This window comes from Aegilops tauschii, chromosome 2, assembly GCF_002575655.3.
Source record: "Aegilops tauschii subsp. strangulata cultivar AL8/78 chromosome 2, Aet v6.0, whole genome shotgun sequence".
NCBI classification, from domain to species: domain Eukaryota; kingdom Viridiplantae; phylum Streptophyta; class Magnoliopsida; order Poales; family Poaceae; genus Aegilops; species Aegilops tauschii.
Genome location: NC_053036.3, coordinates 619,448,116 through 619,471,801, shown reverse-complemented (window position 1 = coordinate 619,471,801; position 23,686 = coordinate 619,448,116). Strand labels below are relative to the sequence as shown.

The 23,686-nt window shown below is 43.8% G+C and overlaps 1 protein-coding gene and 1 long non-coding RNA gene across 3 annotated transcripts; both read right to left on the bottom strand.

Annotated features, from left to right (window-relative positions):
* Positions 1-15,408: 15,408 nt before the first annotated feature.
* On the bottom strand, positions 15,409-16,663 carry LOC109752624 (uncharacterized). Its single transcript, XR_002230320.4, has 2 exons — positions 16,247-16,663; positions 15,409-16,160 (listed from the first exon to the last, which is right to left on the bottom strand). It is a non-coding gene; the product is annotated as an uncharacterized lncRNA (long non-coding RNA).
* Positions 16,664-18,129: 1,466 nt separating this feature from the next.
* Positions 18,130-22,573, bottom strand: LOC109752625 (receptor-like serine/threonine-protein kinase SD1-8). 2 transcript variants are annotated; one of them, XR_012203546.1, is made up of 7 exons: positions 21,183-22,573; positions 19,993-20,103; positions 19,760-19,884; positions 19,374-19,654; positions 19,037-19,274; positions 18,795-18,927; positions 18,130-18,640 (listed from the first exon to the last, which is right to left on the bottom strand). XR_012203546.1 is itself a non-coding variant. In XM_020311525.4 (7 exons), the coding sequence occupies exons 1-7, from the start codon at positions 22,492-22,494 to the stop codon at positions 18,326-18,328; spliced, it is 2,451 nt and encodes an 816-aa protein (XP_020167114.1). In that variant the 5' UTR covers positions 22,495-22,561; the 3' UTR covers positions 18,130-18,325. The 2 variants fall into 2 exon arrangements, 1 of the variants encoding a protein (XP_020167114.1); XM_020311525.4 differs by having other exon boundaries at positions 19,438-19,654; positions 21,183-22,561.
* Between the last annotated feature and the right edge of the window lie 1,113 nt (positions 22,574-23,686).

Sequence of the window (23,686 nt, the reverse complement as noted above, 5' to 3'; positions counted from 1 at the left end):
CGGCTATATGAATATGCCTCCTGTTGTGCCAGAGCCGTCTGAAGAAGCTCTCTGACCCGGCGGGTTTCGACCGCCGTCGGAGAGTCGCCCTCGACTGGGAGAGCCGCCAGTCGCGCCGCTGTGGCGATCATGTTTTCCAACGGGTTGGCATAATGACCCGGTGGTATAGGCACGTATTGAGGCGGGGCAGTGTTCACACGGGGAGGCCCCATCACTTGCGGTTGAATCGGCGTTCCAGCCGCGGGTGCCGTGATTTCTGGCGGGTTACTGGGCCCTGCACCAGGCGTGTTGAAGAGGTTTCGAGGATCGTAAACCGGAGGGAGTCGAGATTGAGCCTTCTGATGCCTCCTTCTCATGGTCTCATTGGATGCGTTCTGATCCATCGTGAGCCGGAAAGACTGCGCCTGAATCAGCCGAGTCTGGGCGTCGAGAGCCGCCCGCTCTGCAGCCATCCTGATCCCTTCCGCTGCCAGATCTTCCTTGGCTCTTGCTATATCCAGCTTTAACTATGCCACCTCCGCATCATGTTGAGCTTGATCCGCTGGGGCGACCGTAGCGGTTAACAGGGCCGTCATCTTGTCCGTGAGATCCATCAGCACCTGAGCCGGCGAGTGCACAGGGCCTCCTGCCCCAGCGGCGGAGTTTTGGACAGGATGTGTGCCGGCCATGAAGATTCCAACCCGGCTCTGCGGCTCAAAGGGGTCCGAAATACTGTCGCCATCGGAACAACCCCTGAGCCTGCCATCTTGAAGTTGATATAACGAGTCGGTCTCACCTGTGGACGACTCACCGTCAGAGCGGGTGGCCGTCTCCTCGCCAGATCCAGATCCTTCAAAGAGTTCTCCATGGACACATCCCACGAAAGCACGCTTCAAGGCCGGCAGAGTCCGAGCGGGTCTTGCACGCTGAGCCGTCTCGACGGGGTCGGTGCAGATGTCCGGCTCAGGGCCCGGCTCGCCAATCTTGCCAATGAAAACGTGGATTCTGCCGAAGGGGACCCGGTACCCGTACTCAATTGAGCCGGCGTCGGGGCCCTAGCCTGCGTCGTCGATGTAGAGCTTGCCGCGACGACTCTTGGTCATCCGGCCCACAGCGTATCCCTTGAGCCCTTCGAAGCTGCCCTTCAAGAACTCAAATCCACCGTGCGCTGGCCCCACAGTGGGCGCCAACTGTCGTGGAATTGTCACGGCAGATGTCCTCGTGCAAGGACTTAGTCGTGGAGCCATCGCAGCTAGGAAGCTTAAAGGGGTTAAACGGGACAAAGGACACGAGGATTATACCGGTTCGGCCCCTTACGTTGAAGGTAAAAGCCTACTCCAGTTGAGGTGGTATTGCTTAGGATTTCGATGACCAGGAGCTAAACCGCTCTGCTTGGCTATCGATCTGATCTTCCTTGTCCTGAACCGCCGCCAGGTCGTCCCTTTATATAGAAAGGTTAACGCCCAGCGGCTCTCAGAGTTTCGGCCGGCTCATAAACTGTGTCCGGCTTGGACTCTTAACTATTCTTGCCTTACACTACAAGTCATGCCACAACGGCGGTTTACTACTACGGGCCTTAAGTCGCCTATGGGCCTTAGGCCTATTACTAAACCGCCATCCTTAACCTGTCCTTGGGCTTCTGAACGAAGAGCTGTCGCAACGTAACCCGGCCCATCTTGGGCGGGTTACACTAGTAGCTACATCCTCAACACTACGCACACACAGGATCATGGTGATGCATAGCAACGAGAGGGGAGAGTGTGTCCACGTACCCTCGTAGACCGAAAGCGGAAGCGTTAGCACAACGCAGTTGATGTAGTCGTACGTCTTCACGATCCGACCGATCCAAGTACCGAACGTACGGCACCTCCGAGTTTAGCACACGTTCAGCTCGATGACGTCCCGCGAACTCCGATCCAGCAGAGCTTCACGGGAGAGTGATGTCTACTACCCAACCTTCTCCCTGTAGACGTTGTTGGGCCTCCAAGTGCAGAGGTTTGTAGGACAGTAGCAAATTTCCCTCAAGTGGATGACCTAAGGTTTATCAATCCGTGGGAGGTGTAGGATGAAGATGGTCTCTCTCAAGCAACCCTGCAACCAAATGGCAAAGAGTCTCTTGTGTCCCCAACACACCCAATACAATGGTAAATTGTATAGGTGCACTAGTTCGGCGAAGAGATGGTGATACAAGTGCAATATGGATGATAGATATGAGTATTTGTAATCTGAAAATATAAAAACAGCAAGGTAACACGTCATAAAAGTGAGCGTAAACGGTATTGCAATGCTAGGAAATAAGGCCTAGGGTTCATACTTTCACTAGTGCAAGTTCTCTCAACAATAATAACATAATTGGATCATATAACTATCCCTCAACATGCAACAAAGAGTCACTCCAAAGTCACTAATAGCGGAGAACAAACGAAGAGATTATGGTAGGGTACGAAACCACCTCAAAGTTATTCTTTCCAATCAATCCGTTGGGCTATTCCTATAAGTGTCACAAAGAGCCCTAGAGTTCGTACTAGAATAACACCTTAAGACACAAATCAACCAAAACCCTAATGTCACCTAGATACTCCAATGTCACCTCAAGTATCCGTGGGTATGATTATACGATATGCATCACACAATCTCAGATTCATCTATTCAACCAACACATAGAACCTCAAAGAGTGCCCCAAAGTTTCTACCGGAGAATCACGACGAAAACGTGTGCCAACCCCTATGCATAAGTTCATGGGCGGAACCCGCAAGTTGATCACCAAAACATACATCAAGTGAATCACGTGATATCCCATTGTCACCATAGATACGCACGGCAAGACATACATCAAGTGTTCTCAAATCTTTAAAGACTCAATCCGATAAGATTAATTCAAAGGGAAAACTCAATCCATTACAAGAGAGTAGAGGGGGAGAAGCAACATAAGATCCAACTATAATAGCAAAGCTCGCGATACATCAAGATCGTGCCAAATCAAGAACACGAGAGAGAGAGAGAGATCAAACACATAGCTACTGGTACATACCCTCAGCCCCGAGGGTGAACTACTCCCTCCTCGTCATGGAGAGCGCCGGGATGATGAAGATGGCCACCGGTGAGGGATCCCCCCCTCCGGCAGGGTGCCGGAACGGCCTCCCGAGAGGTTTTTGGTGGCTACAGAGGCTTGCGGCGGCGGAACTCCAGATCTATTCTGTTCCCCAAAGGTTTTAGGGTATATTGGTATATATAGGAGGAAGAAATACGTCAGGGGAGCCACGAGGGGCCCATGAGGGTGGAGGGCGCGCCCAGGGGGGTGGGCGCGCCCCCTGCCTCGTGCCTCCCTCGTTTCTTTCCTGACGTACACTCCAAGTCTCCTGTATTGCTTTCTTTCCAAAAATAACTTTTTCGAAGGTTTCATTCCGTTTGGACTCCGTTTGATATTGCTTTTCCGCGAAACACTGAAACAAGGGAAAAAAACAGAAACTGGCACCGGGCTCTGGGTCAATAGGTTAGTCCCAAAAGAATATAAAAGTGCATAGTAAAGCCCAATAAACATCCAAGATGGATAATATAATAGCATGAGTACTTCATAAATTATAGATACGTTGGAGACGTATCAGCATCCCCAAGCTTAATTCATGCTCGTCCTCGAGTAGGTAAATGATAAAAGAAATAATTTATGAAGTGTGAATGCTAGAAGGTGCACAAGTTTGATCAATGATAATTTCAATCACCTTTTCTAGCTTCATTATATGTCATAACAGTAGCTCAACTCATAGAACTTTGAATGATCAAGTAACAAACTATTCACATGTTAAAGTATAGATCATAAACTTTCTTGAAAACTAACAAACCGTGTTATTAGTCATCAAACAATTACAATTCATCTTATTTTCAGGAAGAGTCTATGTCAGAGCTTTGATTTAGCAAACTCCACATACTCAACTATCATTTAGTCTTCCATGATTGCTACCACTCAAAGCATATTTTTAGAACAAATAATATTCATCGAACACAGAGAAAGATAGGGGCTTAATGTTTCGCCTCCCAACCTTTTACCTCAAGGGTAATGTCAACAGTAATAATTCATGATCAAATATATTTGAATGGCCATATATGCTCAGATATTTCCATCATATGATGCTTGCCAACTAAAGTGTAGGTTGGAATGAGAAGGAATACTATGGACTCTTGCATAAAAGTAAAAGATAGGCCCTTCGCAGAGGGAAGCAGGGATTTGCAGAGGTGCCAGAGCTCAGAGCAAAAACAGAGATGAAAATAATTTTGAGAGGTATGCTTTCATTGTCAACATAACGACCAAGAGTTCCCAATATCTTCCATACTACATACATTATAGGCGGTTCCCAAACAGAAAGGTAAAGTTTTTTACTCCCCCTCCACCAACAATCATCAATCCATGGCTTGCCCGAAACAACGGGTGCCTCCAACTAACATCAAACCTGGGGGGAGTTTTGTTTGCAATTATTTTTTATTTGATTTCAATCTTTTGATCATGGGACTGGGCATCCCAGTTACCAGCCATTTTCTCGTGAATGATGAACGGAGTCCACTCATCGTGAGAATAACCCACCTAGCATGGAAGATACTACTAACCCGTAGTCGCTACATGAGCGATTCGGGCATACAAAATAGATTATTATTTGAAGGTTTAGAGTTTGGCACATGCAAATTTACTTGGAACGGCAGGTAAATACCGCATATAGGTAGATATGGTGGACACTCATGGAAGAAACTTGGTTCAAGGAATTTGGATGCACAAGCAGTATTCCCGCTTAGTACAGATATTTTGGCTAGCAAAGGATTCTAAATAGCAAGCACCACATGTTAGAGGATCCATAACAATATAACTTCTATACAAATATACCCAAGCATAACTCATTATGCTGTCTTCCTTGTCCAACTTCAACTAATTTGCTCAAGTTTGAAAATAATTAATGGGGCTCACAATCATAGAAGATGTCCAAGATAGTATATTTATATGTGAAATCTCTCTTCCTTCAATATTCTTTCATGAATTGTTCAAGTGACCAATACAGAGTTTGCCAACCTTAAATAAATTTACCACCTCTACTTCTTATATGTGAAGGTATTACTCCCCATGGGAAAGGCATATGAAACATATATAATTTCAGATTTATGATATTCAATTCATTCAACCATTTACTCATAGGATATAAGTGAAGCACACGAGTCAATGACAAACTACTCCAAAAAGATATAAGTGAAGATCAATGAGTAGTTAAATAATTATTTAGCTATGTGAAGACTCTCTCTCATTTAATAATTTCAGATCTTGGTATTCTATTCAAACAGCAAGCAAATCTAAAGAAAATAAAATGACGCTCCAAGCAAAACACATATCATGTGGTGAATAAAAATATAGCTCCAAGTAAAGTTACCGATGAACGAAGACTAAAGAGGGGATGCCTTCCGGGGCATCCTCAAGCTTAGGCTATTGGTTGTCCTTGAATATTACCTTGGGGTGCCTTGGGCATCCCCAAGCTTAGGCTCTTGCCACTCCTTATTCCATAGTCCATCGAATCTTTACCCAAAACTTGAAAACTTCACAACACAAAACTCAACAGAAAACTCTTGAGCTCCGTTAGCGAAAGAAAACAAAACACCACTTCAAGCTACTGTAATGAACTCATTGTTTATTTATATTGGTGTTAAACCTACTGTATTCCAACTTCTCTATGGTTTATAAACTATTTTACTAGCCATAGAGTCATCAAAATAAGCAAACAACACACGAAAAACAGAATCTGTCAAAAACAGAACAGTCTGTAGTAATCTGTAACTAACGCAAACTTCTAGAACTCAGAAAAATCTACCAAAATAGGAGGACCTAGATAATTTGCTTATTGATCTTATGCAATTGGAATCAACTGAAAAGCACGTTCCTGTGATTTATTAAAACTAATCTCGTGCGCACAAAGTTTCTGTTTTTTACAGCAAGATCAAATAACTATCACCGTAGGTTATCCCAAAGGTCTTACTTGGCACTTTATTGAAACAAAAGCTATAAAACATGATTACTACAGTAGCATAATCATGTGAACACACAAAAACAGTAAGGGTAAATATTGGGTTGTCTCCCAACAAGCGCTTTTCTTTATTGCCTTATTAGCTAGGCATGATGATGACAATGATGCTCACATAAAAGATAAGAATTGAAACATAACGGGAGCATAATGAAGAATATGACTAGAACATTTAAGTCTAACCCACTTCCTATGCATAGGGATTTTGTGAGAAAACAACTTATGGGAACAAGAATCAACTTGCATAGGAAGGTAAAACAAGCATAACTTCAAAACCTTAAGCACATAGAGAGGAAACTTGATATCATTGCAATATGTAAAAGCACATGTTCCTCTCTCATAATAATTTTCAGTAGCATCATGAATGAATTCAACAATATAACCAGCACATAAAGCATTATTTTCATGATCTACTTGCATAGAAATTTTACTACTCTCCACATAAGCAAAATTCTTCTCATTCGGAATAGTGGGAGTATCATAAGAGACTTGAATACTATAAATTGTTTACACATTAAAAGAGTAATGTTCAGAAAAAGGGGAATCATAATCATGACAAGTTTTATAAATATAATCATCACTACTATTTATAGCATAAGTTTCATCACAATAATCATCATAAGTAGCAACTTTGTTCTCAGCATAATCGATTGAAACCTCTTCCAAGATAGTGGACTCATCACTAAATAAAGTCATGACCTCTCCAAATCCACTTTTATAAATATTATAAGATTCAACATCCTCCAAAATAGTGGGATCATTACTTCCTAAAGTTGACACTCTTCCAAACCCACTTTCATCAATATAATCATCATAGGTAGAAGGCATGCTATCATCATTATAAATTTGCATATCAAAACTTGGGAGGCTAAAAATATCATCTTCATTAAACGTAGCATCCCTAAGCTTGGGACAAACATTAATTGCAGAAAATATATTCTCAAAAACATCATCTTCATCAAACATAGCATCCCCAAGCTTGGGCCTTTTCATATCATAAGCATAATCACTCTCATCATTAATAGTATGGATAACACCAATAGTATAGCAATTATCATATTCCAAGCAAGTGCCAAAAAGATTTTCAAGATCATAAGAAGTATCATTATCTTCCCAATCATAATCATCACAACAAGCAATAGGCATAACGAGATCATCATCAAGTGCATCATCTTCATTTTCATGAGGCACAACAATAATAGGAGCAACATTATTTGGGAGAGATATCTTTTTACCTCTCTTCCTTTTTCTTTTCTTCTTCTTCACCACATCATGTGTGGGTTCAATCCTCTTTTTGGAGCTCCTTATTAATGAGATTGGTTGAATAGAAGGCTCCTCCTCGTTACCTGATTCATCATAAGAAATAATAGGAGAATACTGGGAAGTCTCTTCCCTTTCGTTAGCATTCTCTTCATCTTCTATTTGTTTTATTTTCTTTATGTAATTGCAATATAAGGATTTTCAATGCAATTCCCCGCACAATACATATAAATTTCCTCTAGATCAAAACCAAGAAGTTTGTAACGGGCAAATTCTGGAAGAGGCCTAGTTATATGTTTCATTTCTTCGCAACCCATAAGCAAGCTAAGTTCATTATAATGTGCAAGGGAAATCAACTCATCACAATTTTTGGACACGATTAGATCATGAAACAATTTGCATCAGATAGCTAAATGACCACTTTCATTGCAAAGTCCACAAGTACGCCCAAGAAAATTTAAAATTTCAGCACAAACATCTAGCCTTTCTTGCAACAATTTAGTTTCTAAATGCTTATGTCTCTTGCAATATCTATCTTCACTATTTGGTGTGTACTTGCAAACCCAATGCACTCCACAAAAATTGACATGTTTATAGGAGACATTTTCATCATAACTAGTGCAATCATCATTAGTATCATGGATATTCAAAGAATTCGTACTAACAACATTGCAATCATGCTCATCATTCACATATTTTATGCCAAGCATTCTATGTAATTATTCTTCTAGCACTTTGGCATAATTTTCCTTTCCATCATACTCACGAAAGATATTAAAAAGATGAAGCGTATGAGGCCAACTCAATTCCATTTTTTTGTAATTTTCTTTTATAGAATAAACTAGTGATAAAACAAGAAACAAAAAGATTCGATTGCAAGATCTAAAGATATACCTTCAAGCACTCACCTCCCCGGCAACGGCGCCAGAAAAGAGCTTGATGTCTACTACGCAACCTTCTCCTTGTAGACGTTGTTGGGCCCTCCAAGTGCAGAGGTTTGTAGGACAGTAACAAATTTCCCTCAAGTGGATGACCTAAGGTTTATCAATCCGTGGGAGGTGTAGGATGAAGATGGTCTCTCTCAAGCAACCCTGCAACCAAATGGCAAAGAGTCTCTTGTGTCCCCAACACACCCAATACAATGGTGAATTGTATAGGTGCACTAGTTCGGTGAAGAGATGGTGATACAAGTGCAATATGGATGATAGATATGAGTATTTGTAATCTGAAAATATAAAAACAGCAAGGTAACAAGTGATAAAAGTGAGCGTAAACGGTATTGCAATGCTAGGAAACAAGGCCTAGGGTTCATACTTTCACTAGTGCAAGTTCTCTCAACAATAATAACATAATTGGATCATATAACTATCCCTCAACATGCAACAAAGAATCACTCCAAAGTCACTAATAGCGGAGAACAAACGAAGAGATTATGGTAGGGTATGAAACCACCTCAAAGTTATTCTTTCCAATCAATCCGTTGGGCTATTCCTATAAGTGTCACAAACAGCCCTAGAGTTCGTACTAGAATAACACCTTAAGACACAAATCAACCAAAACCCTAATGTCACCTAGACACTCCAATGTCACCTCAAGTATCCGTGGGTATGATTATACGATATGCATCACACAATCTCAGATTCATCTATTCAACCAACACATAGAACCTCAAAGAGTGCCCCAAAGTTTCTACCGGAGAATCACGACGAAAACGTGTGCCAACCCCTATGCATAGGTTCATGGGCGGAACCCGCAAGTTGATCACCAAAACATACATCAAGTGAATCACGTGATATCCCATTGTCACCACAGATACGCACGGCAAGACATACATCAAGTGTTCTCAAATCTTTAAAGACTCAATCCGATAAGATTACTTCAAAGGGAAAACTCAATCCATTACAAGAGAGTAGAGGGGGAGAAGCAACATAAGATTCAACTATAATAGCAAAGCTCGCGATACATCAAGATCGTGCCAAATCAAGAACACGAGAGAGAGAGAGAGAGATCAAACACATAGCTACTGGTACATACCCTCAGCCCCGAGGGTGAACTACTCCCTCCTCGTCATGGAGAGCGCCGGGATGATGAATATGGCCACCGGTGAGGGATCCCCCCTCCGGCAGGGTGCCGAAACGGGCTCCCGAGAGGTTTTTGGTGGCTACAGAGGCTTGCGGCGGTGGAACTCCATATCCATTCTGTTCCCCGAAGGTTTTAGGGTATATTGGTATATATAGGAGGAAGAAATACGTCAGGGGAGCCACGAGGGTGGAGGGCGCGCCCACGGGGGTGGGCGCGCCCCCCTGCCTCGTGCCTCCCTCGTTTCTTTCCTGCCGTGCACTCCAAGTATCCTGTATTGCTTTCTTTCCAAAAATAACTTCTCCGAAGGTTTCATTCCGTTTGGACTCCGTTTGATATTCCTTTTCCGCGAAACACTGAAACAAGGGAAAAAACAGAAACTGGCACTGGGCTCTGGGTCAATAGGTTAGTCCCAAAAGTAAAGCCCAATAAACATCCAAAATGGATAATATAATAGCATGAATACTTCATAAATTATAGATACGTTGGAGACGTATCAGAGAGTTCCGTCAGCACGACGGCGTGGTGACGGTGATGAAGTTGCTACCGACGCGGGGCTTCGCCTAAGCACCGCTACGATATGACCGAGGTAGAATATGGTGGAGGGGGGCACCGCACACGGCTGGAATAGATCAATAGATCAACTTGTGTGTCTATGGGGTCCCCCTGCCCCCGTATATAAAGGAGCAAGGGAGAGGCCAGCCCTAGAGGGGGCGCGCCAAGTGTGGGGAGTCCTACTAGGACTCCCAAGTCCTAGTAGGATTCCCCTTTCCTGTCCGGAGTAGGAGAGAAGGAAAGAGGGGGAGAGGGAGAAGGAAAATGGGGCTGCACCCCTTGTCCAATTCGGACCAGAGGGGGGGCGCGCGCCTCCTTCCTTTTGGCCTCTCTCCTATATTCCCGTATGGCCCACTAAGGCCCAATACTTCTCCCGGTGAATTCCCGTAACTCCCTGGTACTCCGAAAATACCCGAATCACTCGGAACATTTCCGATGTCCGAATATAGTCGTCCAATATATCGATCTTTACGTCTCGACCATTTTGAGACTCCTCGTCATGTCCCCGATCTCATCCGGGACTCCGAACTACCTTCGGTACATCAAATCACATAACTCATAATACAAATCATCATCAAACTTTAAGCGTGCGGAACCTACGGGTTCGAGAACTATGTAGACATGACCGAGACACGTCTCCGGTCAATAACCAATAGCGGAACCTGGATGCTCATATTGGCTCCTACATACTCTACGAAGATCTTTATCGGTCAAACCGCATAACAACATACGTTGTTCCCTTTGTCATCGGTATGTTACTTGCCCGAGATTCGATCGTCGGTATCTCAATACCTAGTTCAATCTCGTTACCGGCAAGTCTCTTTACTCATTCCGTAATACATCATCCCGCAACTAACTCATTAGTTACAATGCTTGCAAGGCTTATAGTGATGTGCATTACCGAGTGGGCCCAGAGATACCTCTCCGACAATCGGAGTGACAAATCCTAATCTTGAAATATGCCAACCCAACAAGTACCTTCGGAGACACCTGCAGAGCACCTTTATAATCATCCAGTTACGTCGTGACGTTTGGTAGCACACAAAGTGTTCCTCCGGTAAACGGGAGTTGCATAATCTCATAGTCATAGGAACATGTATAAGTCATGAAGAAAGCAATAGCAGAATATTAAACGATCAAGTGCTAAGCTAACGGAATGGGTCAAGTCAATCACATCATTCTCCTAATGATGTGATCCCGTTAATCAAATGACAACTCATGTCTATGGCTAGGAAACAGAACCATCTTTGATCAGCGAGCTAGTCAAGTAGAGGCATACTAGTGACACTCTGTTTGTCTATGTATTCACACAAGTATTATGTTGGTTAATACAATTCTAGCATGAATAATAAACATTTATCATGAAATAAGGAAATAAATAATAACTTTATTATTGCCTCTAGGGCATATTTCCTTCAGTAAGAAGACATGAAGTTGCGTGCCCATTGTGGGACATGAAACTGGCAAAGTCAGAGTTGCAACCAAGTTATAAGACATGCAGTTGCGACCATGCTCGAAGACATGTAGTTGCGTGCCTAGTGTGGGGCATGCAACTGGGCCCCTCTCTCTCGACACCACCACCTCTGACAATACAAAGGTCCCCCAAGTTGCAACCATTGTAGAAGACATGCAGTTGCGTACCTAGTATGGGACATGCAACTGGCCCCATCTCTCTCGACGCTGCCCCCTCCTACAAAAACAAAGGTCACCCGGTTACGATCAAGTTAGAAAGCATGTGGTTGCCTGTCCTGGTTTGGGACATGCAACTACCCCTCACCCCGTACAACAAAAAATGAAAAGGTCGAGTTGGGACCAAGTTATAACACATGCAATTGCGCCCATGCTGGAAAAGGACCTACAGTTGCGTGCGTACAGTTTAGCATGCGGCTGGGCCCCTCTCTCTCAACGCCGCTCCCTCCGACAAAACAAAGGTTCCCAGTTGTAACCAAGTTAGAAGACATGCAGTTGCATGCCTAGTGTTGGGACATTTAACTTGCCCCCTCTCTCTCGACGCCACCCCCTCTGGTTGTGGGACATGCAACTGACACTTGTCCCCGTACAACAAAAAATGGAGTCGAGCTGCAGCCAAGTTATAAGACATGTAGTTGCGACCAATTTAGAAGACATGTAGTTGCGTGCCTAGTGTGGGGCATGCAACTGGCCCCCTCTCTCTCGACGCCGCTCCTTTAATATGCTCCTTTTAAAAAAAACTAATCTAAATGATTGTCCAACATTTCTTTAAAAAATCCTCCAAATAAATGAACAACACACATATGCAATTGTTATTTTCGTTTCAGAACATGATCTCAGAATTGTTTCTCTCGTTCGTGGAGGCATTTTGAAAAACTAATGAAACTACAAAACACAATAAATGCACATCAGGAAAGAATGAAAAAGATGCTTCATCATTGGGGGGAGGAAAAAAATAAAGAAAATATTTCAAACATGGATAGAACATACTCATAGTTTTCCCACGAAAAAGCATAACAAACTTAGTTGCATTAAACATAAACACACAACGACGGATCTTGACATACGAGTTAGAGAGTTCAACATAGCATAAAAAGAAGGGTACGTTGGGTCTCATCCTCGAATCCTTCATTCTTCGGTGCCATTCCCGAATTAAATCACACATACAGCTGCCCTTGAGGAAGGCCAGTCCAAGTAGAAGAGCTTCCCCAACTTGTTGTCTGAAATGAACTTCCTCCAACCAGTCCCATACATTGCACCCTCTCTGGGCCCCTTGTGGCACTTGACGGTGTATGTCCATTTGTTTGCCTTAAACTTCAGCCTATCTCCTGTCAGGTCGTTGAAATGAACTCTTTCACGTTGCATGGCACAACCTGTTTTGTTGAGCAGAAAAGCAAAAAAAACGATCATGAATCTGCCTAAAAAGCATTTCAGCACTGATAGAAAAGTCAAAAAGCTGCCTCAAACCTAAAATTCAGTCTAGAAACTAGTGTATATTACTAGGCATGACTGAAAAAAAAATGAAAAAACCCTACACGAAAACAAGGTACAAAATCAGGATTTTTTTGACAAAGTGACGGAAACAAAAAAAATAAACAACCTACATCGTTTGAACACGAACAACATACCATAAAAATTCTACAAAAAGTCTATGCCCTCACATTGTACATTATACATGGGCCAGAAAAAAAATGGCTAGAAAAAAGATACACTGAACACTTAAAAAAAATGAACCAACCATATCAGAAGAGCTAGGCACGCTTGATAAAAAAACAATGATTGGATGTAAACAACTCGTTAAACTATGGGCTCCCCTCTATTTCAAAAACTCCAGGATCAGACAATGAAAAATAAACCTTCAACAAATATATTCTGTGATAATGAGTATAAACTAGAAAAATAAGGATCAGACAATGAAAAGAAACAAAAAAATATAGAGGCTGTGGAGTTACCCCTGTATTTTTGAACTCCTTCCAGACATACATGCTGATGCCGCTTGTTGCTCTCACGGTAGCAAGGGCTCAGACAAACTCTGCAAACCATCTCCTGTGCACATAAAAAAAGGCCAAAAACATAAATATGTGCTACTGATATGCATACATATTCAGCTAAATGATTTTTAGTGCAAAATAAACTTGTATGCTTCCGAAGAAAAAGGATTTCGAGATAATGATATATATCATTAGCGTCGCCGCTGATGAAAAAAAGAAGCATACATACATTTGCGATGTGGAGATAAAAAAGATGATGAATACTCCCTCCGCCCTTTAAAGAGTGTACTTCCAACTTTGTTGGAAAGTCAAACTGTTTTATGTTTGACCGTATTTATACAATAGTACACCAACATTTATGCCATCAAATGAGTAGATTTAGATTCATGATAAAATATATTTTCATCGTATGCCCATTTGGTTTCACAAACATTGATATATTTTTGCATAAACTCGGTCAAAGTTTGAGATAGTTTGACCCTCCAACAAAGTTGGAAGTACACTCTTTAAAGGACGGAGGGAGTATATCAAAAGACCAGATTAATTCATATACAAAATAAAAATGAACATCACACTAATTTCATATGGTTTTTAGGGCGAAAAAAAAGAAAACTAAAGAAAACATGCTGCTGCTAGAAACTTACTTTCATTAAATCATTCTCTTTTTGAATACGCAAAAAAATGATAGATTTGAACATGCTTCTGAATTAAAAAGGAGTCGAAGCAAAATAAAATAAAAAATAAACAACCCACTCCCTAGTGATAAATTTCAGCAGTAATATCTCCTGTTTACAAAAAAAAGATTTCAGATTAAACATGCTGCAGATTAGATAGGGATTATGAGAAATAAAATAAACATACCACACTACTGCTAATACATCCAGTAATAAAAAACCTCTCTTGTTTCGAGAGAAAAGATTTCAGCGAAAAACCTAAGTAAAACAAACAAAAGGACTATACAACTCCTAGTGATGGCCCAGTAATACATATGAGGGGATTTGAGTTCGGAGATAATCCTCAAAAAACATGGAACTGATTTCACGAAAGTAATGTTTCAGCAAAATCATATTCTTCGACCTACTACTCTCGACTAGAATAAAACAAAACAAGGGATTGAATCACTCCCACTAATGGTTACAGTAATGTGTATGAGGGGATATGAGAGAAGCACTTCTTGAGACACCAAAAATATCCCAGTTAAGAACAGTATAAGTGATAGCACTCACCCGATAAAAAAGAAGAAGAAAAAGTGTCCAAAAAAAGGATAACTAGCAGAGGTTTATATACTAAAAAATAAAAAAGAATGTTCAACATAGCAAAAAATCCTAAACACACATCTCTCTTGTCACCTACTCATGAACAGAGGGTGTAAAAAAAGTGCACTATACTCTCTGTACAGAGGATGTACAGAGCGGTGTAAAAATTTCTCTATATGTACCTACAAGCATAAAAAAACATGTTGATAAAAAACGACTTCCAGTACAATCCAGCGGAGAAACACACTTCATCTCAGTCTCTTGGCCTACTAAGAAATTTAGTGCTACTGGTTGTAAAATAATCTTTACTGGAAAGAACCTCAAAAAACGCAGCAAAAAATCTGAATGACAAAAAAGGTGACACATAAAAACGGGGCTTTATTTATCGAGGTAAGTGAATCTAGCTACAAGCAAAGAATCCAGTTTCATCATTAAAAAATCCACCACACCGACATTGCCGATAGACACGCGAGAGCGAGAGACTATTGTGCATCAACGCACAAAAGAATCAAACCTAAGAAAATAAGGTCTAAACTATGGGGGTGATTCTCTGCTTGAAACTACTAATCACATATTTGATACAAAACAAAAAAAGAACAGGCGGGGGCGGGGGGGGGGGGGGGGGGGGGGATATGGACATACAAAATCCCATCTACTCTAATGGATACAGGGGCACAGTGACGAACTCCTACAGTGTAGCAGACATGAATTTCAGACTAAGAAGCAAAATAACTAAACTAACTGAAATTAAACACTAAAGAGTGCAGTTTACTTGGTGTTACATCTGCATCACCTAACAAAAAAACAAAAGCACCCGCTCACTCTGGCCGCTCTTGATGCACTACAAAAACTACCCCAAACCTTACATCTGCATGAACCACAGAAAAAACACCTCCAATCTATTGACTGCTTAAACAATAATGACATGAAAAAATAACTATGCTATTAATCTTCGCTTGATCCACACAAAAAATGAACCTAATCTCTTCAGATCTACGGTGTACCATGAACAAGAAGAAGACAAACAAGAAAAAGATGCACTACTAGGAAAAAGGCTATTAGTAGCGTGGGGTTTTTTGGCTATCAGTAGCACTGGTGCCCGCGCTAATGCTACGACGCTACAGCTAAATTTTAGCAGTAGCGCGTTTTTTACCCTGCACTACAGCTAGTTGTGATCCCATGCTAGTTGTGATAGTAGTAGCGTGGGATGCACACGCGCTACTGCTAATAGCAGCAGCGCAGGATGCTGCCCCGCGCTACTACTAACTAATTAGGATTTTTTTTTAAATCCACAAATTCCAATTTATGCTTTTGAGATGTACACAATTCAATCAGCATCTTAATTAACTGGACAGACAACACAAATGTTTGCTTTTGAGATGTATACGCTCCAAACATCAATTGATCACTTGCATTAACTAGTACACGGTGCATTGGGTTGGAGATGAGCCGCAGCCACCAGCATCCAAGTTGCCAGATCCACTCGCCATCCACGGATCCAAGCTAGGTAGGACGAGATCTACAACAAAAAAACATGGGCTCCCTTGTTAATTTTTCTGACATGGAGCATGAAGAAGAGTGAGACGGGAAGAAGAGGGGGCTCACTGTTGCTGGCCGGATGGGAGACAACCGGGACGGGGGATGACATGAGCTGCGGGGAGGGAGATGCTGAGTAGCGTGTCAGCCGCGTCCTCGCCGTTGGCGGACGTGTAGGTCACCGTGAGCTGCTGCACAAGGAACGACACGACCCCCACGTCGGCCAGCGGCCGGCGCCCGCACCTCGCCGACGGGTGGAGAAGTAGCATACCTCGCCGCTCTAAGGTGGGTGAGAGGAAACCTTGGCTGTGGCCGGATCCAGTGGTGGAGGAGGATGAGGATGCAGAGGCCAGATAGGGATAAGATGTGGGGGAGGGAGAGATTGAGGCGACAGGACGCATTGGCATTTTATAAATACACGGTTGTAGTTACAGCGCAGCCAGCGACGAAATAATAGTAGCGCGGCATGTTTCACCTGCGCTACAACTATAGCATGTCCGGGTGGTCTACTTAGTAGTAGCGTAGGCCTTATAACCCACGCTACTACTCTCAACTTAGTAGCAACGTGGGATTGATACCCCGCGCTACTATTATGGCCGATCCCGGGGGTACGGTGGGAATCACTTAGTAGTAGCGTGGGATTTATACACCACGCTACTACTATCAACTTAGTAGTAGCGTGGGTTTATACCCTGCGCTACTGCTAAGCTTCTATCTATAAGGTATTTCCTTGTAGTGATGGAGAAGAATGGTAGGGGGAAACTCGCTCCATCAGCAACGCCGGCCATCCCTCTCTCTTTGGGTGTGCAGTAGCACGCCAATCTTCGAGCTCGGCCTCTCTTCTCCCCCTGCGGAGTTCTTTCGATTTGAGACCGAGGGAATGGAGAGAGATGAAGTAGAATGAAACCTGACTGCTCGTTACCCTCTTTTTTTTGAGCAAACGTTACCCTCTTTTTTTTGAGGGGCACGTTACCCTCTTCTTAATCACCACGGGGTGACCGCTTCCCCTTCTTCACTTTAATGCGGCCCAAAAAACAAAGACAGAAGAAAAAAAAAAGAATGACCCGCACTGAAAACACAGCCCAGCCCCAGCCCATCAGCAGCGCTTGCATATGGGATCATCGGTTCGACGGGAAAAAACAAAGCGGGCCGGTCCACGCCTTAGACAGGCCGAAACAAGGACAAAAGCGCCCCCAGCGCAAATCTACAAGCTGCTGAAGATCGGACGGCTGGCCCGTCGACTGAGACTTCGCGAAGTCTCAATCGACTGATTTTTAGCATTACCATTATACTACTGTGTTGTGAAGTCCAAGTTTTGGTAAAGTTGACTTGTGGAGTACACACTTTATCTCAAGCGTCAGAAATAAATGGAGCATGCATGTTCCTTAACTGTCATGCCAAATCTAAATTACCGCCACATCAAAGCTATACAAGAAAAATGAATTCACACCCCGACCCTATATGACTAGGATGGACATAACAAAAACAATCACACATTCTCTGAAAAATGCGGCAAAAAACAAAGTCGTTCAAGACTAGATAATGCCTCAGTAGACTATGTTGTAACCTATGTTGGATAAAAATATCATTGGCCGCCTACTCGAACCGTGTACACAATGTCATTAATAGACAACGAATCATAGCTATTGTGTACATTGATAGATAACCTGTAGCGAGGAGAACTTTTTATCATTAAAAACCATATTATTTTTAGATAGCCTTAGTGACTTGTAAGGTGAAATTTATATGGAAATATAACTACATCATAATCTCTCTAAGAGAAATCAAGAATGGGAAGTATAGTCAACCGCTGGGTTAGCTTAGTTGTTGGTTGAGTTATACCTTACTGTGCACAGTTGCAACTTCTAGAAATCAATTGGACTTCCGAACATGTAAATGTAATTAAAAGGCCATATCAAACCCGAAGCTAGTGCATATGTTAATGTGCATCGTTTTCAGAGCACAATAACGTGGAAGTCCATCCACTCATGACATAGTAACATAAGCCACAAGGAAAGACCGACATTTTTATATAGAGAGCTTAAGAGCTTATGTACCGTGCGTACCCAAAAAGACCACGGAACAAAGACCTAGAATTTTAGTTAAACCGGTTGCTAACAAGGAGGCAACAGCTGGTCCGACCCGGTCCTACGTCAAATCAATCGTAGTAGTTGGGATCAAGAGTTCGGTCTCGAGCCCATGTGACGAATCTGAAGGCACAAATCCTTCGCGATCCAATGGTGGCCTTCTTCTTGGCCGATCGATTTGCGACGCCGTGCTCGTCAACATGGAAACAACGGAGGACATGGTCGGTCTGTCACATGGAGTTTCCTGGACGCAGAGGAGCCCAATCTGGATGCATCGTGTCAGCTTGGACAAGAGCTCGGGCTCAGACTCGGAGAGTGGCACCATTGTTGTGTCCAGAAGTTCTGCGATCATGTTCGTCTCCCACAATCCCCAGGCCTGCAAAAGGAGATTCGCCAACTACTGTAAGATTATGTGTAGATAATCTTTTTATAATATGTTCAAGCTTGATGCTTCGTCTCAAGAAGAAAAGCAATTATGTGTATCGACCAATTATAAGATGCAGATGCATTTGTGAGATAGTAGCACTTACATGCGAAAGGAGGCCTTGCATGCCGCCGTTCCTTCGCCCACTGAGTGTCTCCAAGAGAATAACTCCGAAACTATAGACGTCACACTTAAGTGTCATGTTCCCTTGCCGCGCATACTCCGGCGCTGCATACCCCCTTCAAGAAACTCAATAATATCAGGATATTTGTATTGAGTTGATTCCACTCAATTTGAATGGAGAAACAAAGATCCTAGGGATATCGATGCTTGCATTTTTTTACTTACGGTGAAACTACAATTGTTTGATCAGGCCCAATCTGATCCACAGCGAACAACTTGGCAGTTCCAAAGTCTGCGATTTTAGGCTTCCATTCGTCATCTAGCAGAATGTTGCCTGGCTTGAGATCCCTATGGATAACATTGTCACCAGATCCTCCGTGTAGGTATGCAATGCCATGCGCAATCCCTTGGATTAATTCCAGTCTCCTTGCCCAGTTCAGTGAGGCACGAAGGTTAACATTGCCTGTCAATGTCAAATATGCATTCATTAGATACAAACATATGAGAGAAAACTTGAGGAGCTTCCCCACCATATATATGGTGGTCCTGCTGGTATTCCTACATGAGAAAGTTCAGTTCTCGTAGCAACTTGAGAAAACACTTTTGTTCCAGCAAGTAGCGAGTACCGAAAATGTGGAAGTTTAGGCTCTTGTTCTGCATGTACTCGTAGATGAGTATCCGCTCCTTGCCTTCGTTGCAGTAGGCAAGGAGACGGACAAGACTACCATGCCGGAGCCCAGCCATCACCTCCACTTCTCTTGCAAAATCTTTCTTGCCTTTCGTGGTGAGCACCGACTGCTTAAGCCTCTTGACAGCAATTGTTCTTCCTTCAGGCAGCTGCCCCTGATGATTTTGGAGTTTGAGATGTCAGAAATGAATTTGTCAACGGATACTTTTCTATATGGGAATGCCACAACAAATGAAAGAATCATGTGTTTCTTGGAGAACCTTGTAAACGATGCTAAATCCACCCTGGCCGATCATATTACTTTCGGAGAAATTTCCAGTGACATCCTTTATAATAGCTAGACTAACTAAGGGAACGGCCATGGCATGGCTCTGAGGAATAGCACCTGTCAACAGAGCTTATATACATTACAACATTGCATGTAACCATGCATTTCCTTATTTCTGCTTCATGCAAAATAATTGTAAAATTGAGCCATTAGAGCAGAATTTACCTATGATTGTGCGCTTCCTTCTCCACCAAATCGCAAAGACGACCAGTAGAATAATAACAATGGAAGCTAAAGGTATGGCAACAGGTATAACAGGAAACCTTTTATGGTCATCTGTTATCGCAGCAAAAGAGAAAGATCAAAATGCAATTGAGCACTTATACAGACTTAGAATCCATTAAAGAAATAAAATTTCAAATTGGAATTAATATAGTTATTTCAATAATATTTCATGATGTGGCGTCCGAGTGAGCTTACACATAATAAAATACGGCAAATTATACAGGCATGACTAGAAGTAAAAGAGAAACAAAATTTAAAAGCAGATAATATTTATCAGATTTGCTATTCTTAGGCAGCTGAAAAATAAAAAGTTGTAATTCAACGCTCACAACAATCTGATCAGACTTCCGGATGTGTACAACACGCTCACAATCAAAAATCCTACACTTACGGACTACTAGCTACGGACTCCTCGTACGGACGGACGTGTCCTCCCCACGCTAACCTCTCCGCCCCTGATTTCCGGGGTGTGTGTGTGTGTGTGGGGGGGGGGCGCAAAGTTACTCAATAGGATCAGGCCACCATCAGCCCATAACTACAATCCGTAAGTTTCATCCCGTAACTGTAGCAAAGCTCCACTACAATAGATGATCGTGAAATAGCTATTTCTAATTGAGAAAGGTGTAACAGCTCCCAAGTGCCCCTACACCCTCATGAACAGTAAATTCATAAAAAAAATTATGAAAATTTCAGGAATCAAAGATTTGATGTTCTTGCAAAGTTTCAGCAAAAAAAAAAATCTTCGTGGAGCCTCACAAAAAAATCACTGCTAAAAATGTACATAAATTTTGAACAATGGTTTTGTTTTTTTAGGTGAGGGCTCCTCAAATGTTGTTTTTAGCTAAAACTTTGCAAGGTCATCAAAAGTTTGATCATGTTTGATGTCCCAAAGTTGTGGACTTTTAAAAAAATAACTTACTGTTCACAGAGGGTGTAGGGGCACTCGGGTGCTGAGAATTCTGTCTCTAAGTCGATCAGTTGAGTGAGTATTTCAAAATCAAAACCATGATTTTTTTTTGTCAACTTTTTTTTTAATATTTGTTTGTCCAATGTGAGTAAATCTAGTCAGTTAACTTTTTGTAAGACAATGGAAAAAACATGCACGGCGAGTGTAGAGATTATGTACATACCAAGTTCTGATTTTGACAACCTGAGGTAGAGATTCTGCCCCATGTCAACGAGACGTAGATCAACGATGGCATCTGCCCACATGACGCAGCCGGAACCATCGCCGCCTCCCCTGATGTCGGCGGCGGCGTAGGCCAAGCACGAGCAGTTGGCGAAGCACCTCGCCCTGCACTCCTCCAGCGTGACGCCCATGTCCACCGACGCGTTCTGCGTGTCGGGAAGCTTCACCCCCCGCACCACGGCGAAGCCGTCCGTCGTAGTGCCGCCGGCACAGTCCAGCGCTGCGTGCCTTTGGCAGGTGGTACCCTTCACCTCCTGCGCCGGCGGAGTTTCGGCGGGAGGGCTGCCGAAGCTGAAGCCCTCGACGCAGCCGCAGAACCCCGATGACGCCGCCTCGGGGTCGCAGAGGCCGAACGGCCCGCATCTCCCGTACTCGTCGCACGGGTCCCTCGGCCCCTGGAATATGCGAGTCCACGTCCAGCTGCTCGCGTCCCACTCCCACCGCTCCGCCTTGCCGGTGTGGTTCACCACGACGCGGGTCAGCGGCGCGCCGGGCGCGGCGGTGTAGCCGTAGGTGACCTCCCACGGACTCGTCGTCGCCCGCAGAGGGTACTTGCCCGCGTACGCCGACACCTCCGGGACGCCGTTGAAGTAGAGACCGTTCCACGGCCCCGTGCGGTACGTCTTGACGTTGCCACGCCACACGACGAGCTCCGGTAACCCCTTGGTTTCCAGCGTGCGGCGGTAGTCCCCCGGAGCCGGGTCGTCCGCCGAGCGCCACGACGTGAGCTGCCACTCGGCTCCGGTCCAGCGGTTCTTGCCCAGCTTCATGTCGGGCAGCAAGGTGTCCGACGGGTGGTCGAATGATTGCCACAGGGAGACGTCGCTGCTGCCATTGTGTATGAGTACGACCAGGTTGCCGGACACGAGAAGCTGAGCCGCCGCGGCGGAAGCGCCGCCGGAGAAATCTGAAGACCAGACCTTCCGGCGGGAGCCATCGAGCAGAACAAGGCTGCCGAGGTCGTTGAACACCAGCATGCCGGACTTGTCGACCAGAGGCTGGTCGCGGTTGGCGACCCAGCAGGCGATGGTGGCGTTGGACACGGAGAACCATACGCCGAGGTACCTCTTCGTGGAAACTCCGGGAGAGAAGAAGCCGAGGGTGAAGGAGCCGCCGGCCGAGACGAGCGTGTCGCCGTCGGTGAGGTTCTGGCCCTTTTCGAGCTTGTCACCAACACCGGCGGCGCCGAAGGTGTGGACCGAAAGGAGGTAGAAGCAGATCAAGAGCAGCCGCAGTAGACTGGTCGCCCTCATGCTGCCGGACGCCTCTTGGAGAATGCAATGGATACACGCATGTACTCAAGTTATTAGCTGTTAAATACGAGTAGTATGGTATTCCGCATGTACTGATAGAGATTGCAATACAGTTTGTCTAATTCATATCTAGATGTTTTTTAAGGATGTTACATCTAAGCTTCCACAAATAACACAACAACCAGGAACAAAAAAAACTGAGACAAAAAAAAACCACAAACATAGTAGACATCAGGTTAGATGTGACATAATTAATGTCACATCTAGATGTGTCCTAGACAGACTCATTGAAATAACTTCTTTTTTTGACGGAACTCGTCAAGATCAGGGCAGGAGCACTGTAGTTATATTCTATTTTTGAATTTAGAAGAAGAGAAAATTCTCATCTTCCCATCTCAAACCAGTAAAATAGGAACAATTCCGCGTCGCGCCTTCGCTGTCAAGAGTAGCCAAAAATGTCCAGGAAGTTGCAATCTTTGTTGATTTTCTTCAATTATAGATGCAAGGTGATGTTAGGGGCATATTCAAACCGCATGTGTCTGCAGATCGATGGGGACCAATCCTCAAACACCGATGCGGAAGCCGGTCATCCAGCCGTAGCCGTAAGCATCCGCCTCTTTTTTCTAAAGCTTGCAAACTCTAAATAACGACATATCAAATCCTGTCGGACGAATCAATGTAGTGCTCTTATATGTACTGCATATCCGAATCCATTGCTTCAAAGAAAAAGGGACAAAAAATTTAGCACAGGCATTTCACCAAACACTTGTCGGGCGTGGTGAGTACCATACGGCCAAATGGTACCTACGCGGAGGAAGAGGAGGAGAGGTGTGGACCAACGACGAAGCTAAAAGCAGTGTGGGAGCCGGGGTGTAGCGGTGGAGGTCGCGGAGCTCCAGGAAGGGTTTGGCAGGCGGCCTAGGAGGTGGTGCGGCGGTGTCAGCGAGAGAGAAAACAGATGCAGAGAAAGAGGGAAGAATAGAGACACTGAGCCCCGGAGGGGTTTTGGGTGGGCCGTGGTGTCGGAGTCCTACATAGTTGTTGTCCGGTCTTTCGCAAAGCCCCCTAGTTTACTTTCGGTTTGAGGGAAAAATGAGGTACGGACCGGCCACCGAACGGATACACAGCCGTGTTGGATGACAAAACACGTCTAAACCACGTGATGGTTTAAGCGTTCACTGTGAAGTTGCTC

Bases quoted from the DNA above. Each gene is read 5' to 3' on its own strand.
- LOC109752625 (XM_020311525.4), bottom strand. From the start codon at position 22,494: ATGAGGGCGACCAGTCTACTGCGGCTGCTCTTGATCTGCTTCTACCTC. The intron at 19,655-19,759 runs GTTCTCCAAGAA...CAAAATCATCAG, and splicing joins GATTTAGCATCGTTTACAAG to GGGCAGCTGCCTGAAGGAAG. The intron at 18,641-18,794 runs GTAAGTGCTACT...CTCCTTTTGCAG, and splicing joins TGCAAGGCCTCCTTTCGCAT to GCCTGGGGATTGTGGGAGAC.